This window comes from Actinia tenebrosa, unplaced genomic scaffold (assembly GCF_029948245.1).
Source record: "Actinia tenebrosa isolate PJP-AT-01 unplaced genomic scaffold, QUT_ActTen_1.0 PGA_scaffold0__85_contigs__length_37466705, whole genome shotgun sequence".
Taxonomy (NCBI): Eukaryota; Metazoa; Cnidaria; class Anthozoa; order Actiniaria; family Actiniidae; genus Actinia; species Actinia tenebrosa.
The window spans coordinates 18282246-18301956 of record NW_028292569.1 but is presented as its reverse complement, the minus strand read 5'-3'; the positions used below and the strand labels follow the sequence as shown (position 1 = coordinate 18301956).

Genomic DNA, 19711 nt, shown 5'->3' with positions numbered 1-19711 from the left:
GATTTCAGCCCATTTTAAAGCCAAGATTTATTGAAAAATGTTTACTAAATCAAGGCAACATAGATACAACAAGATGTTCGCATAATGATCATAGCATTATGTACTACTACTACCAGAATCCTTTGCACACTTTATTTTTCTAAGTTAACAAACATCAATATTTTCTTGCTTTTCTCACAATTAATAAAAATTTAAAATATTGACAAAGAAAACTTGTGAAGCATTTTGGCAGGTAGTAAACTGGTAAGATAACCACATTCTATGTAAATATTCTATTCATTATAATGTAAGGTACAAAGATTAAAAATTATGTACGTCATGTGTTGAAATTGTAAAATAAAACACCCAGAAATTGATCGCTAAATAATGTATGTTTTAGCTTAAAGAGTTTGGGAGAGACCGATGCATTTCCAGATGGGAGTTCTGATAGGCTCCTCTTCTTCATCAAACTGTCTCTTTTTCTGAAAACAGAATTATTGCAAAGAAAATTAAGTTACATGTTGAGGGGAAGACAGGATGATGAAAATGAAAGTTCATAATTTTTTTGTGTATTAGTGGTGGGTGAGAGTTAAAGTGTTCAAACGAAGCATAAGAGACTGGAATGAATGAACAAATGAATGTGTGTGACTGATAAAGTAGCAACAAATAAATATGTCAGTGAGTAAATGAAGGTATGATCAGGAGTGAATGAATGAATGTATGGATGAGTGAAGGAATGAATAGAATAAATAGGAAGTTTGCACGATGGTGTCATTGATCTCTACTACCAGACTTCCTTGCACACTTTATTTTTATTTTTTTATTTTTTATTTAAACATATTGACTGTCTGTGCTCTCTACAAGAGCTAAGCTCATCGTGGGAGATTGCACACTTTCTTTTGTTCAGTTAATTAGCACCAATTTTCTACTATTCTCATGAGGGAATACTGAATTTAAATAAGAAAGACAAGTTGAGAAGCATCTGGGTAGCTGGTGTCAAATGACACCATCATGCAAACGTCCTATTAATGAAAGAATGATCTAGTGAATGTCAGAATAAATGAATAAATAAAACATTGAATGGAAAAAATGAAGGTTCAAAAAGGTTTGATAATAAATTTACACACATTTTATGATTGAAGATGTAATATTTGAACATAAATAAGATTAAATAAGAATGTAATAATAGTTTGGAAAGTATAATATAATATTTGTGTGTGTTCATTGAAAGAGTATATACTTTTGAGTCAAGACCACCAAGGATAAGGAGTTAATTAAAGAATGGATGGATGGATGGATGAATAAATTAATGAAAGAAGAATGAAATGAAAGACAGAATTTACTATTACAATTACCTTTTCTTTGATATTATATACACCATACTGCTCAAACCCCTTCTTAAAGACATATTTACCAGGTCCTGATGGCTAAATGTATAAATATTAATAACATCACTAACCCTCATCTTATAGTTGAAAAACTAAGATGACATACTGCCCACTAGTATAGTGCACACCATACATCTGAAAAACTTTGTAAGAAATTGCACAAATATGTAAGTAAATTCAATAGACCGTAGACCTACAAAACTTTGCACCAATATGTACAATTTTGTTAGAGCACATGCAGTAAAACCATGAAATAAAAACAAAGTTAATACTGAGGTAAAGGTAACCAGTCAATTCGCCCACGGAGCAACTCGCCCACGCCAAGTTGCCCACACAAAATCATTGATCATGTAAACCAATACTGACAAATTCACCATTTTCCATACATCGGTTCACTGGTCGAAGCATTCAGTCGAGGTTGCAAGGTTCAAATTTGAATAATCCTTTGAAAGTACCTTGGCGCCTAGCTTGAGCGCTTTGTGTTTGACCAGTGAACCAATGTATGGAAAATGGTGAATAGAACTATTTAGTGACTAATAGTTGCTATCACTCAACCAGAACATTCATCATACAAAGACAAATACACAAGAGACCATTTGTGTCTTTTGTTTAATAAATGTTCTGGTTGAGTAATAGTGACTATTAGTCACTAAATAGCTACTATTTGTCAGTATCAACTTTGTTTTTATATCATGGTTTTACTGCATGCGCTCTATCTAACTTATTCACACATATATGATAAGCAATCTATAAACCCTTACACCAATTCCCAATCTTTATTTTTAGATTATTGTTTTGAACCCCAGGGCCAGTTCTACAAAGGGTTGATAGCGCTATCTGATGAATAAGTCTTGTATCCAGTGGAGAAATTTATTTTGGATAAACTAGGGCAAACGTCGAACTTTCCATGCACCGAACTCATTAAAAACAATGGACTAGTCAGGTGATAGTGAGGCGGCATTCTTTGATGTAATGATAAAAAGGTAAATTATACACCGTGAAAAGATGAAAAAACGATGAAAAAACTTACTGACGTTTCGGACGCTAGTCCTTCGTCGGAGTAAAAGAGAAAGAGGTGGTAGAAAGGAGTGTTGATGTAATTAAGTTCGGTGCATGGAAAGTTCGACGTTTTCCCTAGGCCTTCTCTACTAAATAAGGAATTATCCATTGGATAGGTACACAAGGAGGGTACACGACTTAACAAGATTTAAGTCTGGCCTAAAAGAGCATTTTAGATCTTGCTACAAATTAACCCTGTGCGCCAAACAGTACTACATGTAAAGTGTTTAAATCTTAGTACTTTGTAACTTTAATTTTTGTATTCTGTACTATATTTTCTGTCTAAGTTTATTTTATACAGAGACCCATTCAAACCAGCTTTGCTGAACTGGACACCTCTGTATAAATATCGTTGATAAATAAATAAATAATGCTATCCACCCTTCATACAACCAGGTTCAGGTTCAGGGGTCTGTACCCTCTTTTAATCATTTTTGAAGGGGGGGGGGGGGGGGAGGGGGGGGGGAGTAGTGTCCAGATGTCCAGAGAGACAATTGCCCTATTTCACTATGACGTCACATCAAAACAATCTATTGTTTAAACGCAAAGGATCATGGTCGTCGGAGGGGGTCAAATCAACGCAAATTCACCGAAAATTGTTCTAAAACTTGCATCAATCCACGAAGAGAAGTAGAATATCCGGCAAACGCTTAGAATATTTTTTAGTACATATTAACACATACTATATCTGAAAACCAGGCCATTTTAGATTAAACTGTTTCGCTAGGAGCAAATTTTGTTGAATTTTCTATTGGATTAGGCGATTCTATCCCCCACATAAACAAGCAGTGACGTCATAGTGAAATAGGGTAATTCCTACCAGATTATCTGCGAATTTTCCTTGGTAAACATGGTCAGCCAGTATCATCTTTCCTGTGCCATTCAGTTTTCCTCTTACCCATGTTCCTTCAAGCTTTTTCATGTGAAAAAATATAAATACATCTTAGAATAGATATATATCTTTGACTCTAGGGCTATGTACCAACTTTGAGATTAGATTCTTCACCATCAGGTTTTAATGTTCCAGTAATCCAGTACCGCTCAAAAGCTGGATTTTCATTGCTCCCTAAGTACAGTACCGCTTTTGTAAGGTTAAGTTTAGTGCTATTGTTTGGATGACCAATTTATTGCTTTTTAATCCAATCATGTAACTCGTTCCCAACGGTACGGGCTGGCTCTTTCAATTCACTGGTTTTCCTCCCTAACTACAAAAACTATCACGAAATTCTAATTCAATCTTTAATTTAACAGAAGTCAGGTAATGAACTGAAAATGAATATTCTGGATTACAGCTGCCATTCTGACTCCCTCCCCCCTCCCACCCTCCCACCCTCCCATCATTCTGGGGCTTAACCATACTCTACCTTGACTTTGGTTTTAGCACACAGATAACTTCCACGACCATGTTTCTTGTTCTTCTTCCATTCACCATCATAGACGTCATTGTTTGGATAGGTATACAGACCCTGGCCATTTCGCTCATCATCCACCCACATTCCTATAACCAACAACATACTTCCTTAAGGTGCAATAATTTTGGCTGCAAAATTCACAGCTTGTCATGCAACATTGTTGTGTTGCAAGCTGCAAAGTAAATGCTGTCTAATAGGTAGGCGTACGATGACGAAATTTGTTTTGGTTGATAAATAAATAAATCACTTTATTTAAGTGTCTAGTCGTTCTAGCGCTTTCGCACTAATTGGGAACACTTTTCACTCACACGCACTACCACTACATTTAATATTCTATGCACACAACGCTCAGCTCACATGTTGATTTTTACGGAGGGAGGAAACGGGAGAACCTGGAGAAAACCCTCGTAGCATAGGAGAGAACAACACATCAAACAAACTCAATTCACATGTGGCGACCGCAGGGCTCGAACCAGCGACCCGGCCGACACGTTGGACTCACAATGGTGAAAGACGACGCGTTAGCTGCGAATGCCACCTATGCTACCCAGATTGTTATTTAAATTGCCATCCAGAAATCTATTGGACAATCCAACAAAGCAGAATGACAAAACAAAAAAAGTTGACACATTAACATCTTAATGACAATGTTTAACAACATTACGTCCACCTATTTTACCCTGGATGCAACAAATGTTTTTGCGAATGGCTATGTGCAAGCAAGAAAATTTGTAATATTAAATAAAATGTGGATTTTTCGTCCCTCACCTTCATATTTTGAGCCGTCGGGGTAGACGAAGGTACCTCGGCCTTGCTTCTTGTTGTTGTCATAGGTCCCAGTGTATTTTGCACCTCTTCTAAAGAAATATGATCCCTGGGAAGATGTAAAGACTAATTATGGATGTAAATATGAATACGTATATGTATATTCTACCCCTACCCTTGGTCATGTGCTCCAATTGAAGTAACCCACCCATACCTCAAGCATGGTATATTCTACCCCTACCGTTGGTCATGTGCCTCCCATACCTCAAGCATGGTATATTCTACCCCTACCCTTGGTCATGTGCTCTAATTGATGTAACCCACCCATACCTCAAGCATGGTATATTCTACCCCTACCGTTGGTCATGTGCCTCCCATACCTCAAGCATGGTATATTCTACCCCTACCCTTGGTCATGTGCTCTAATTGATGTAACCCACCCATACCTCAAGCATGGTATATTCTACCCCTACCCTTGGTCATGTGCTCTAATTGATGTAACCCTCTAATAACTTAAGCATGGAATATTCTACCCCTACCCTTGGTAATGTGCTCCAATTGATATAAATTTCCCACACCTGAAGAATGGAATATTTTACCTCTACCCTTGGTCAGTGCTCCAATTGGCGTAACCCTCTAATAACTTAAGCATGGAATATTCTACCCCTACCCTTGGTCATGTGCTCCAATCAATATATATCCCTCACATAGCTTAAGCATGGTATAATCTACCCTTAGCCCTGGCCATAATTACCTGTCCATTTCTTTTACCATTATGATAACTGCCTTTGTAGATATCTCCATTAGGTAATACAGCCTTGCCTACACCATGACGTTCTCCTAACTCATTCCTTTGTCCTTCATATTCCTAAATTATACAGAGCTCAAATTATTAGCTTGATCTTTTATCAAACAACTGTTTGATTCCTTAAAACAACTTGAAACTCGAGCAAAAGCTAAGCTAAAAAAAAAAACACACGATGTTTTCAAAACATTCTCACTATTGAAACTGTAAGTGATAAACTCAACTATTTTGCTCTTTTTGGATTAAATTGATGGACGATAAGAAAAACTAAAAGTTTGTTTTAAAAAGAATCAAAGAAAGTTCATTTTCCAAGGTTATTTCCAACAAAAACGTTTAAAAAAATAAAATAAAATAAACTTGAGAAAAAATTCAGACTCAAATAGTTTTATCATAGCTTAACTTACTCCCAAGTCGTATTCTCTGTCGCCTTCCTCGTCGGAGTCAAAGTGTAGGTCTGACATTTTGTTTTATCGACAAAAAAATCAAAGCTTTTCTTCCTTTTTCTTCATCGGTAAAAAATTCCTATATGAATTCTGAAAAATGCAAAAACTGACGAAAGATTACATAATCCAGTCCCCCACAACCTGAGGTGACACAGGAAACCCAATCTACAAATAAGGAGTCTCGGTATCACGTGTGAGTACAGTTTGTTGGGTTTCTTCCTTCAGCTTGATTTGAGGTCTTAGTACAATTTCCCTCTTTTCGCTAAATTCCAATAAAATCTGTAACTGAGTTGGCCGAGCCTTGACTTAACAAATTTCGCGGCATCCCTTCTTAAAAATGGGCTACAGGGCTTAAGTTTACTCTGAGCCTCACTAATTCTTGCATGTTGGTTGACGACAACAAATTAAGAATTCTTTTCGTATTCAAGCAGTGAGCGCCAAAAATTGCTTTCTTGAAGAGAGGCCTAGGCCTGTTGAATTGTACAAGGCTAAAATCTTGTTATTCAGAAAGTTTAACCTGTTTGGAAGTGGAGATGACCGATGAAAGTGGAATCAAAGTGATAACCCAAAGCAAAAATTTGAATCGAAAATGTGGTTTAGGCCTTCATTATTTTTGCTTATTTCCCATATATTTTCTTTAAAAAAGCCTGACAAAGCAACATTCTAACACAAGTGCAACAAAACGATTGAAAATACCGCTTCAAACTGCAGGTATCTTATTTATCATAGTACATCAGTTTCTAACTGTTAAAAAAAGGTTTTGAGTGTTAACCCAAAACGAAAATTGGGATCAAAACTCATACGAAAGTCTAGTTTTTGGCGCTTTTTTGCCATTATTGCTCAGTATTGAAAAAAAAATTCCTCTTAAAGCATTCCTCAGTTCAGCTCTGTCCTTTGTTAGATCAAAGAACATGGCGGCTGTTTCATTGTTATTTATATCTCAAGGGATTTTGAATCTTGTATTGGTTGCTCCTGAAGTGATAGTCGTGATAGCCCAGAGGGTTGTTTTAGAGGTTCGCCAACTTTGGGTTAGGCGTAGAGATCTTGTGAGCGCTTTTCTTGAAACTTCTTTCGATTGCCGCCATTTTATAATCTTGACCAGTGACTACCACGAGTTGAATTGTCTTCTTTACAAAGAGGGAAAAAATACGGATACTTCCATTTTGGGAAAAATTTCGCAACGTGAGACTGAGTTATGTTTTAATTTAGTGTAGTGTGTATTTTAATTGTTATTCCTTGATAAAAAATTAACAAATAACACATACCCTCTAATGCTCTATTTACATCGAATTCGTTATATACTATATTATGTTCCATATTTTCCTATGCTAGTTTTTTATCGTTTAATTTTATTTGGTAACTTAAGGGTTTTTGTGCACCAATAAAAACAAGGTATTTTCTTAGGAATCCGGCAGACATTCATAATACGAAACGTGTGGTACATTATAGTTTAACTTGGACAGAGACCATGACTTATAATTGGTTTTACCAAGAGTATAAATAAGAGAGGGAAACTTCTTATAACGCGCGCGCCATGTAAATTCCCGGTTGGGCTATTTTTAGTAGCCGGATGCAGTTAAAAGTTCGCCTTACCCTACTCCCGTGCGTCCCTCTCTTATTTAAGCTCTCTTGGTTTTACTTAATCTGAAAAATAGCATAAAATTAGGCAATCAGTAAACGACTGCCATTGTCTAAAATCTCATATTAGTATCTAATACCATTTACGGAATGTTCTAACATTTCAGCCCACGTGCATTTCATGCAATCCCTAGAGCATTACGTCTTTGTTTAACGGCTGCACATTAGAAGACACATGAATATGGATACAACTCAAACAAAGAATCTTATTCTCTAGGGAATGACACGTGGTCTGAAATCGGAATTTTTAAACATGAATGCGCCCAAAGTAAACAGGTTGTCTATCAAAACTTTTACTATACAACCTAGTGTCGGTAATGAGAGAAATTCGAGATTAAAATGAAGATTTAGTTAAGATTTAATTATATTTCAAGAGTTTGTTGACTATTTCGTAAACTTTTCGCGTGAATTTTCTATATCCTTTCCTCGTCAGGTGCAGGTAGTCGAACATATCGGTATGGTCGATGAGCCCGTCTCCTTTGACGAATCCAGGGTCAGCGTCATAGTACTGCGCATGCGGAATAGCAGTGACTATCTCGCTCAAGGAGTGGTTAACTTGAAAGTGTTTTTCACGAAGAGGGTTGGGTTTTTCGCCTCTTGGTAAAAGACCCTGGAATGGAAAAGTTTATAGAATTAAAAAGCAAACACGCTGTAACGTGCGCGCTACGTTAGTAACTGAGAAGTGGCAATAGAACGTTTTCTCAAGGTTGCGTGCGCATCCAACTTGACGGGCCACAAAACTGAAAAACACAAATTCAGTAAAATTGAGAAGACAGTTTTATATTTAAAGAGGAGAATAATCGATTTGATAAATTTTTATTGAAAAATCTAATAGATATGCATGATAATTCTCATTATAAAGCTCCTGTTCTGGTATCGTGGCCCGTCACTAAGTTCCTTAAATTTGGATGCCAACGCAACCTTGAGAAAACAGTCTATAGACCCCTTGAGCAGAGTCCCGAGAGCATTGTTCTGTGGGACAAAACATAAGAAAAGAAAAGACGGGCTATCGCGTTTTGTCTTCCATGCAGAACAACTCCTCTAGGAAATGAATGCAAGGGGTCTATAGCAGATATAAACCCCTTGCATGTGATGTCAAAGCAGCTCAATTTGGAGGACAAAACGAAAGAATTTCAATCTGCTGAGAATTGGAAACCTATTGTTATATATGTCCTCCAAATTGAGCTACGTACCAACGGAATGCAAGGAGTCTATTAGAGTTATACTCTGTTGCCTTCAAACAACAGGTATTTGAATGGGTTAATAATTGATACAATGAAATTTATAGAAAATTGACACAAATGGACGCGTACGTTCTTAAAAATGCGAGGCCAACATGAAAATACAAAAGAAATGCTGTATTTATGGATGGAATTGAGTGGATTTTGCTGAGGTTTTGTTGGTTTAGATCATTCGAAAAGACGGAGTTTTGTGAAGACAGGCAACAAACATGGCGCTCGACGAAAGCTGATTGCGTTGCTAAGCGACGGAAGAATACTTATAGACTACCGCTGGGATGATAAAGTGGGAGCATAATCGCTCCATCCCTTTCTCGATTTCGCGTAAAAAGAGCTCCAGGCCCAAATGCGTTCACAATAACCGCTAAAAGAAAACAAAAAATGTTCTCAATTATTTAACCTCTATCTGAAATAATTAGACATTTGAACAGCAAATCCTTTATAAAGAAATAGTAGAAATATCTTAATCGAGAAGCTGCTTTCCTCCCCCTTCCTTTTTCGATCCGGAAGTCGTTTTCCAAACCATTCAGTGACGTCACACTCAATAAAAACTTTTCTCTCTTCCAAATTCTATTTTTAAATCATAAAAATTTCAAAGCACGTTTCCAAGGAACTAGTATTTTTTTTAAAAAAATAAGGAAATAAGACCAAAATTTTTGTCAAGAGTTTGTGTGATTATATTAAATGACATGTCTTTTAAACGCATCCCACATGGAAAAGATTCCTCACGGTTGCTAAGTCATCAGAGACAAGTGCGATTTTTCGAGTTAGCTGGTCATAGCAAGGGGTTAATCATCTACGGTCTAGGGGCCGACTAACCTCTCCCTTAGGCTTCGGCCGAGCTTCCTGATCAGTCTGCAAATCTTCGGATAGCGGTGTCGGGGCCGAAATCTCCGGCGTAGCCGTAACGCTGCCATACGACGGTTCAGCACTAGATGTCTGGAAGTATGGTCCTAAAATTCTCCAATTGAAAACTAATCATGATTCCATAGATGATCTAAATTCGGTGCAAAGTTTTTAGTAGCTCTACTATACAGTCTACTTAGTTTTACCAAACTTTACTAATTTGTGCAAATTTGTGCACTTTCCTACGAAGTTTTCCAGGCCGCATTTGCTCCAAATTTTTTAATGAAATTAAAATAAAAAAACAACTACGATTTATTTGATTTTATAACAAATTTATTTCTCAAAACCAGCTCTAAATTTGTAAATAATTGAATTTGTATTACAAAAAACATATTTGTGACAAATATAGATGTAGCTAGTTATACAATACTGTTTACCTAATATACTGAACTTAACTTACCAATAATTTAGTTCTTAGAAATATATGAAGAAGTCAAAAATAACATATTTTTAAGAAAAACTAAATATATACTAAACTCGTATTGATTCTTGTCTACAAAATATGAAATATTTTAACAAACAGTTTCGGACTCAAAAAGTGCCGGATTAATATTTGTGTGCTATTCTTCTAACATTTATAGTAAAGTCTTTTAATCTACTTCCTCGATAGTCGGTCCTCCCGCGCTGTTATTGGTGCTTTGTTGTCCTTTGCCATGTAGTTTCGCCATGATGGGAGAACAGATTCTCTGGAGCTCTTTTTCTTTGTGTTCAAATTCTTCTTTCTCTGCCAGAGTATTGCTATCCAACCAACTGATCACCTCTTTGACTTTACTTTGAACATTTTCACGATCCTCAGAGGACAACTTGCTGGACACAGCCGGGTCCTCTACTGATTGTTTCACGTGATAGACGTAATTCTCCAAGCTGTTTCTTGCCTGTACTCTTTCTCTCTGAGCATCGTCTTCACTTTTGTATTTCTCAGCTTCATGGACCATTCTTTCGATCTCTTCATTTGACAAACGTCCTTTGTCGTTCTTGATGGTGATGGAACTCGATTTACCTGTGCTCTTGTCTTTAGCAGACACGTTCAGGATGCCGTTAGCATCGATGTCGAAGGTGACTTCAATCTGCGGCACGCCCCGAGGAGCAGGAGGAATTCCATCCAGTTCGAATCTTCCAAGAAGATTATTGTGTTTGGTCATGGCTCTTTCTCCTTCGTACACTTGGATGGACACTCCTGGTTGGTTGTCTGAGTACGTTGTGAACGTTTGAGATGTCTTGGTTGGGATGCGTGTGTTTCTCTCGATTAACTTGGTCATCACTTCTCCAGCTGTTTCGATTCCAAGAGAAAGAGGAGTGACATCAACCAAAAGCACATCCTTCACTTCAGAGCTCTGATCACCAGACAGGATAGCTGCTTGTATGGCTGCACCGTATGCTACCGCCTCGTCTGGGTTGATGGATTTGTTCAGACTTTTACCGTTGAAGAATTCTTGCAATAACTTCTGGATCTTGGGAATACGTGTGGACCCTCCAACAAGCACCACCTCGTCAATGTCTTTCTTTCCAAGCTTGGCATCGCGGAGAGCTTTTTCTACTGGTTCAAGACACGAACGGAAAAGGTCTGAACAGAGCTCTTCGAATCTTGCGCGGCTGATTCTCGAGTAGAAGTCTATTCCTTCGTAGAGTGAATCAATCTCGATGTTGGCCTCGCTGCTTGACGACAGAGTTCTCTTGGCTCGTTCACATGCTGTTCTTAATCTTCTCATCGATCTTTGGTTGCACTTGATGTCTTTTTTGTACTTTCTCTGAAACTCTTTCACAAAATGTTCAACCATTCTGTTGTCAAAGTCCTCGCCTCCAAGATGCGTGTTGCCGGCTGTCGACTTGACTTCGAACAGCGACCCTTCATCGATGCACAGAATAGACACATCAAAAGTCCCTCCACCAAGATCAAAAATCAGCACATTTTGTTCTCCTTTGAGTTTCTTGTCCAGTCCATAAGCCAAAGCAGCAGCCGTCGGTTCGTTGACGATTCTCATCACGTTCAGTCCAGCAATGACTCCTGCGTCTTTCGTAGCTTGTCGTTGTGAGTCGTTGAAGTAAGCTGGTACCGTCACTACTGCATCTGTAACTTTACTTCCAAGGTACGCCTCGGCAGTTTCTTTCATCTTGGTTAACACCATAGAGCTGATCTCTTCTGGTGTAAACACCTTGGTTTCGCCTTTGAATTCAACACGAATCTTTGGTTTGCCTTGGTTGATGACTTCGAAAGGCCAGTGCTTCATGTCGGCTTGAACACTAGCATCGTCAAACTTACGGCCAATCAGCCTCTTGGCATCAAAGATGGTGTTTTTAGCGTTCAAAGCCACTTGGTTCTTGGCAGCATCACCAATAAGTCGTTCAGTGTCTGTGAAGGCCACGTAACTTGGAGTCGTCCTGTTGCCTTGGTCGTTAGCGATGATTTCCACTTTACCATTTTGGAAAACCCCAACACAGGAGTACGTGGTGCCAAGATCGATTCCAATCGCTGGTGTTTTAGGCATCTTCTTCTTCTTCTTCTTCTTCTTTGTAGCTTTTTTTTCTCTTGTAGTTTTATCTTGTTTTTCGTTTCTCATTAGATTACTGCTGGTTCGCTCGCACTCGCATTTATACCCCGAGCTACGAAATCCAGAACATTCGCTCTCAAAATAAACCATTATGTAATGCTCGGTTCGTACGTTCTAGATTGCGTGACTCAGTAAAATACTTTGTTTACAAAAATGATGAAACTGTTCACGATCAAACGCGAAGGTTCTAGAGGAATCCCCTCTGAAAGATTCGAGAACTTTCTAGAGACTTCCGGTAAATCCGAGTACTTCCGGCCGCCATATTGGAAACAATAGTATCCAGTCCTCCTCAGACAGATACCAAAAAATTAAGTTTAAAGGGATGTGTTAATTTAAGATATAAAAATATTGTAATGATATCTAATACACTAGCTATTTCTTTGATACTATGCATTGTTTTGGAGTCTAACAAGTTTTATCATATGTTTTTTAGTAAATTTGTTTTTACACAGTCTCTCTCGACCTTTTACCACAGGTAGACAATGAAAACAGAAACTAAACAACATGGACGATATAAAATTTGACAAGTTTTCTCTAGAAATTTCTAGTTTACTCTAAAAATATGAATCACAAAAAGGCTTTGAAGGTTCAAAATAACAGTAAAGGTATTAAGTAATTATTTATTTATAGAGAGTTTTAAAATGAAGTAGTTTTTTTTCTTACCAAAACGAGAATTTTTGAGGAGGGAAGCTTTTCATTTATCGTCCATACAATGGCTTCTATCCCTTCAACTATCTGGTCTGCAGTGCTGTGATGATTATTTGTGCCAACCAGAAGTACAACTACCTAGAGGTTAGTAAAAGAATATTAGCTGGCTACGTTCAATTCTGTTACTTCTTGTTTAAAAAGTCTTTTTTTTTTTCAATACAAAGAGTGTGACTGAAACTTGAGATCTCATTTTTCTATCTTATGTAACAATAATTTTTGCAATGCTGGGCTCGAAATAGCGGCCCGCCAATGGCCAAATGACAGGCCAAATTTCAAGTTTTGCAGGTGAAACTAACAATACACTGCCAAATGAATAACAAAATGGCATGCAAAATTTACTGGAATTACCTCCTTTTAGCATGCTCCTTTACTATGGCAGGCTGCAATTTTTTTCTATTTCGAGCCCTGCATTGGCGTTTTTTCTTACCTTGGGTGAGAGGGCATCTAACTCCCCATTCTGCATTCTCCATAGGACATGCTCAGTGCAGTCTCCTCCAATACCAAAGTTAAGTGACCTCAAAGGCTTGAAGAGTTCATCCCACTCCTATAAAAACATTTTAAAAACAATTTTTGTAAATGGAAAAAATAGTAGAGACAAAGCATGTACGTTACAACTGACATCACATGACACTAAAGTGACTTCTCATTATGGTTATCATACCAGTGCTACCGACTTTAATTTGCTACGTACTACATACTCCAAAAGTTATAGGCGGGAGCTAGTGATAAACGCAAATCAAGATTCTTTCTGGCATCTAGCACACAGGGCTCCCAATGGAGCAAATGCAAGATTAGTGTTGCAGCTTCCCTGGTGGCTCACACCAATTGTTCTGAATATTGAGGGCTATTATTAATTAATGGTCGATTAATGGACAATTACGTCCTGACAAAATTGCCACTTGTCTGGATATACGCCTAGCTTAGGGCCAGTCATTTTGACTGGTCACATGTTAACCAGTTTTGGGAATCACAGGTGGTGTAGCAGTGAGAGTGCTTGCCTCTCACCAATGCAAACCTGGGTTGAGTCCCACTGGGCTTGGTGTAGTTTGTGAGTAGATTGCTTATTGATTGTCTCCTGTGCTTCAAGGTTTTTCTGGGTTCTCTGGTTTTCCTCCCTTCATCAACATGCTGTACATCATGGATTTACTATCTATTAATTACACAGCTTCTCATTAATCCCATATAGGTAACTGTCCAATTATTTTCTTAATTGGACAGGTCTTGTTGTTATGGGATTAATAAGGCAGTTATATAATAATAATAGGTAATGGGATTTCATGCTCCCCAATCAAGAAATAATTAGACTTGAAAAATTCCTCTGACTGCCAAATTGGACTCGGCCTACAGCCTCGGAATTTTCCTCGTCCAATTATTTCTTAATTGGACAGCATGGAGTCCTATTACATATACTAACATATTATAACTGAAGCTTAATACCTCTGTTTCTTCCATGTTTCTTATCAAAGAATCTCCAACGAAAAGTATTTGGCATGAAGAATCCTTTTGCTTGGCGTAAAAATCTTGCATGCTAAAAATAAAAAAACAACAAAAATGTTATTTCAAAAAAACTTCTAAAGTACATATTATGTTAAATTTATATACACCTACTTTACTTGCAAGAACGTTGTCATACAAAAATAGAACATTAGTGATTTAGTGGGATAGGAATTATATTAAAAAACAAAAGAAGAACGCTGAAGCTGAACTTTTTCTTTTGTCTTTTAATGTATTCCTATCTCATTAAATTACAAATGTTCTATTCTTGTATGACAACCTTCCCGCAAGTAGGTGTATAAATCTTGAACTTTAAAGCTTTAATAGACAGATAAAATTTTCGCTTTGTTCATCAACGGGGAAAGGTCGTTCAAAGTTTCTTATCAATTGTTCTGGCAGCTAGCTTCTCTGTAGCCTTAGTCGATGGTTCTGAACCCTAGTCTTGGTTATGTGTTACAGTGCGAATCGGAAAACCGTGGGCACCTAGAAATATTTCAAGAATGTTTAATAGCCAATCAGAAGTGTTATTGTTATCTTTCCGTTATCTTGTGTTTAAAAAGTCAATTCTGATTGGCCAACGAAGAATAGAACGTTCCTAGAATATTTCTAGGTGCCCATGGTTTTTAATTCCCACTGAATCTAAGCCTTTGGATTTTTAATCAACTCGTAATGTTCCATATACAGTACTTTCAATAATCAATTTCAGCATACAGCTCAATAATATTGTACAGAGTTTGCAGAATGTTGAGAACCAGGTCTTAAACTAGTTAGTTATTTATTAACAGGCTGAAGTCAAAAAATTCAGACGTTTTGAAGTAGTCAAAGGAAACATTAAAAAACAATCTTCAAATCTTAGTGTAGTCTTCATTCTCGAACCTTACCATGCTATTCCAGCGTCCATCTCCTTGAACATCTTGAAGGGGAGTAGGTACAGTTGCTGGATTACTCATTGCTTTAAAAAAATCTATGGATATGAATTTAAAAATATAATAAGTAATAAGCCTGAAGCGAGATGACGTTTTACACCCAACTCTATACCATAATAGTTTTTAAAATTCTTTCATATTAAAATTTTTGATTCCTTAGAGAATACATGAACAATAGTCATGATTAAAGAACAAAAGCAATGTGAAAAGGATTATGGTCTAGAGACGGGGGTAAAACGTCATCTCGCTTCAGGCTTATTAATATTATCAGAATTCTATTATTAATAGCATGTAGGACTGATAGCTAAAGAAAATATTAGATACATTCCTACAGGAGTTGAGGTACGTGGCCAATTCACCTTTTCGGCACCAGCCATCACAGGGCATAAATTGTTTTAGATTGTGTTACAATCACCAAAACGTTCGGACATTGTTCTCGAATTTCCGTACAAATGTACTGACTCTAAATGAACTATTTACTTGGTTAATGTTTAGTTAGTTCCTCTCTAAATACAAGTAAATAATCATTTTTCTAGCTTGATTGAAGCTTTTCTTACTGCTGTTAAGAGAGTTAACTAAAGAAATCTACCTAAATTTTCTCTTTAAAGTCAGTGATGTCTGAACTTTTTGGTGACCGTAACACAATCCAAGCTAGCGCTGAAAAGGTGAATTTAACATGTGTAATGACCCCCCCCCCCCCCCTCCAAATTAGATAAAAGATATGTAGATACAGTATTCTCCCCTCGGGCTCTTCCCATCTCTTGGAAATTACAATTCCTCTCCACAGGAACTACACAATGAGTATACCTTCTTCAGACCATACCCACTTTTTCGAAAATTCCAAATCCCCCTCCATGGGAGCGGTATGGATGTTTTTTGGTACTACACATCAATAAATAAATATAACCTACTCAAACCTTCCCCACCCCTTGGAAATCCCAAACCCTCCCCCCGGCCCCCATGGGTGACATATGGATATTTCATTATTTCATCTGCAGGCAAATTTACTTTATTGTCTAAAAACACATTAAGGTGTCTCTGCTTGAAACTTAAACATCTTCAAAGATTTCCCAATTTACTTGAAGGCAACCGAGATTGCCAAAGGCCACAGAGGTTGCTTGGTTTTCATTGGGCCTTTGGAGGCTCTACCAATTATTTTTGAAGACTCATACAGTAGTATAATAATTTATTCTAACATCATAAATTTTGACACTTAAGAGAAATGTTGCTCTATTTGAACTTGAATTAAAAGAATGAATGAAGCGAATAGAAACATCAGCAATGTATATCTAAAACAAAATTGCATTCAATTATTTAAAGCAGAATTGAAAAAGTGAAAAAAATATGAGAAATGAAAAAAAATGAAAAAAAATGAATGAAGTGAATAGAAGCATCGGCAATGTATATCTAAAGCAAAATTGCATTTCATCATTTAAAGCAGAATTGAAAAAGAAAAAATATGAGAAATCTGAAAAAATGAAAAAAAATGAATGAAGTGAATAGAAGAATCGGCAATATAATCTAAAACAAAATTGCATTTCATTATTTAAAGCAGAATTGAAAAAGTTAAAAAATATGAGAAATTTTTAAATGATTTACTTGAGATTGTTTTTTTTTTTTTAAAAAGTATTAATGGATACGAATAGAAATGTGTATAGCCGTCCTTTAATTTGAATATTCAAATTTTGTCATAAATAAACGATGTCTGCTTCAAAAGAAGATCTGAAATATTATTTCATTTTTGGAAGATATATTTGAACATCCTTCAAAGGTTTTTGAAATAAAGTTAGTAGGGATTCTTTACATTTTTTGGATTAATTTTCTGAGTGGGCATTTTTAAGATTAAGTAGCCATCTAAATTTCATTGGTTCATAAATTCATGCAAGTTCAATATTTTTAGCAAAAACACTACCATGTTTTAGTATATTTTTTGCATTATTTATCTGATTAGATGAAGTTATATTATCAATCCACACATATATTATATAAGTTAAATTTTTTTTGGGAAAAAAAATTTTTTAACTTGTCATACAAACCTTTTTTTTTTTGCTTCAAAAAATAAAATATAAAATTCAACATTTAGTTTATCTCATGAATTTAAAATTCTTAAAAATTATTTTTGTGTTTGTGCAATATTATTTTTCGTTAAAGTTATCTTTCATTGTCAAAAATGTTGGTTGCCATCAACAGTTTCCCATAAACACTTCTTATGGTTTTTATTTTTTTTATTGAAATAAAGATCCAGAACTCACAAAAACCTTTTCCATCAAGATCAATGATTTTCCTGCTTAACTTACCAATCATGAATCTGTAAAATATCCTTTATAAATTCTACATATTAATTTATTGGTATCAAAAATAATGCATTCAAAAAGGAACGAAAAAGGTAAAAAAACTGATAAAAAGATAAATGGAGTTGAAGAAATACTTAAATCCATCTTCTGAAATAAACTTCCAAAATCAATATTATTATCCCTTTCCCATATTACTTTCTTTGCCATTGAACTTTATTTATATATTTTTTACTTTTCTAATAAAAATTACCATCTACATATCCTCCAAATATATTCTCTCAAAAATAAAAATCGTTCGTCAAAATTTTTTTTGGGCAATTCTGTAGTTATACTTACAGTAAAATAATATTGTTCTCCTGTGCTGTTATTTCACAGTGCCTGTATTGTTTTTAACAACTTTATTTCCCCTAGACCAATTTTTTTGTATATAAAGGTCTTCACTTTCAATGCTACACCTTTTGTATAATTTAGGAAGTCATTTAGCATGAAAAAATATAATTTACTGTTGCTAAGCTTTTAAAAAACACGATGTGTGAACAGCTGTTGGAAAATGATCTATTTTTGTAGCATTTTATGGAGTAGCATTTTATGGAATAGCCAAAAATGGAATTGGTTGGCAATTTAATTTTACAAAAGATGGTTTTTGTTACTTAATTAACATTTGGATGAACAAAGAATTATTGTGAGTCTTTATTAAATAAAGGAGACTATTTTGTCTGAATAAAAATCTGCACATTTTTTTTTTTAATTTCTTCAATTTTTTATTTTGAAAAATATATATCTATACCTCTCCCATGGAGGGGGATTGGAATTTCTTGTGGGGAGAGTCTGAGGAGGGCATATTGTGTAGTACCAGAAAATATCCATACCTCACCCATGGAGGGGGATTGGAATTTCCAAGGGGTGGGGAGGGTCTGAGGAGGGCATATTGTGTAGTCCCAGAAAATATCCATACCTCACCCAGAGGGGGATTGAAATGTTTTCATTAAATTTAAAGAAAAATTGAATGGTCAATATAATAAATATGAATAACAATTCTTAATATTATATGCAAACCTTATGTTTATATTTTAACGATATTGATTCGTGTATTCCATATCGATTTAATGATATCTAGTATTCATTTCTTTTGAATCAAACGACATTAATATATAAACCTAATCCAAATTAAAAGTAGATCGGAAAAATTACCTTGCACAATAAATTAACATAAAAGGCTAGAACTTCTTAAAAAAGTACGCTAAACCATGGATAAACCACCTCCCTGGATGAACTAAGTTAAAATTGTTTTTGAATAATAATTTCATGGGAATATTTAATAAAAATTAACTAAATACATAAAGTTATATATATTCGGTTTAGTTTATGATTTAGAACTAGAAATATTCTAGTGAATTTATAAATTTTAGAGGTAAAAACATGGCATTAAGCCTTAAAAATATATAGCTGCTATACTATGATATCAATAATTAAACTTACCTTCAAATTGGGTATTCTAACTTTCTGATGTCCTTGGTTCGACGTTGGTGGTTTATTGGAATCTTTAACCCTGAAAAGTCTTTAAAATACGTCCTTGATTCGATACTGTAAAACGGAAATTAGACGAGAACGAGTTTCAATTAACAATGATTCGAGCTTTCCTTATCCTTAGGAAAATTTTCTCTTTCCGAGGATGTGATTTGAATATTTTGACTCTTGGACAGCACAAGGCGTCCGGCAATCGCGACGTGTCTCTAAATAAACAACCACGTTTCCCTTTTCTCTTGGTGAGTACGTGCTATTTAGCAAAACAATAAAGAGTTTTTAAACACTACCAAAGCAAACATTCTAATAATTCACCTATGCAAACAGTCTGACAAAAAAAACAGACTTTCAAAAGTGACGAGCCCGCAATCAATTCCACTACTCTCTGGAGAGGGGACAGAATTATTGACCATGGGGGGGGGGGAGGTGCACTGGGGTACTTTCTGTTTAAAACTTACCAAAAACTTATGCAACAAAAGTTTGACTTTCTGACAAAACTAGGGAAATTATAAAAATATAAATGGAAAGTAAGTTTTAATTAAGGTTCCTATACTGAACTTTGTTTAAGAATTAAAACAGCTTT

The 19711-nt window shown here is 35.8% G+C and overlaps 3 protein-coding genes across 3 annotated transcripts; all 3 read right to left on the bottom strand.

Moving 5' to 3' along the window:
* Positions 1 to 223: 223 nt before the first annotated feature.
* On the bottom strand, positions 224 to 5869 carry LOC116299908 (radial spoke head 1 homolog). The gene is made up of 7 exons (XM_031708625.2): positions 5813 to 5869; positions 5358 to 5471; positions 4607 to 4712; positions 3791 to 3924; positions 3247 to 3339; positions 1335 to 1406; positions 224 to 461 (listed from the first exon to the last, which is right to left on the bottom strand). Exons 1-7 carry the CDS (start codon positions 5867 to 5869, stop codon positions 381 to 383), a joined length of 657 nt encoding a protein of 218 aa, XP_031564485.1. The 3' UTR covers positions 224 to 380.
* Positions 5870 to 7044: 1175 nt separating this feature from the next.
* LOC116299901 (platelet-activating factor acetylhydrolase IB subunit alpha1) lies at positions 7045 to 19482 on the bottom strand. Its single transcript, XM_031708617.2, is given in 7 exon segments — positions 7045 to 8099; positions 12846 to 12968; positions 13318 to 13434; positions 14328 to 14387; positions 14389 to 14418; positions 15266 to 15348; positions 19084 to 19482. Coding segments are annotated over 6 exon segments (651 nt in total). The 5' UTR covers positions 15335 to 15348; positions 19084 to 19482; the 3' UTR covers positions 7045 to 7847.
* Positions 9971 to 12198, bottom strand: LOC116299900 (heat shock 70 kDa protein 1A-like). Its single transcript, XM_031708616.2, has one exon. The coding sequence runs from the start codon at positions 12189 to 12191 to the stop codon at positions 10224 to 10226; it is 1968 nt and encodes a 655-aa protein (XP_031564476.2). The 5' UTR covers positions 12192 to 12198; the 3' UTR covers positions 9971 to 10223.
* Positions 19483 to 19711: the final 229 nt, after the last annotated feature.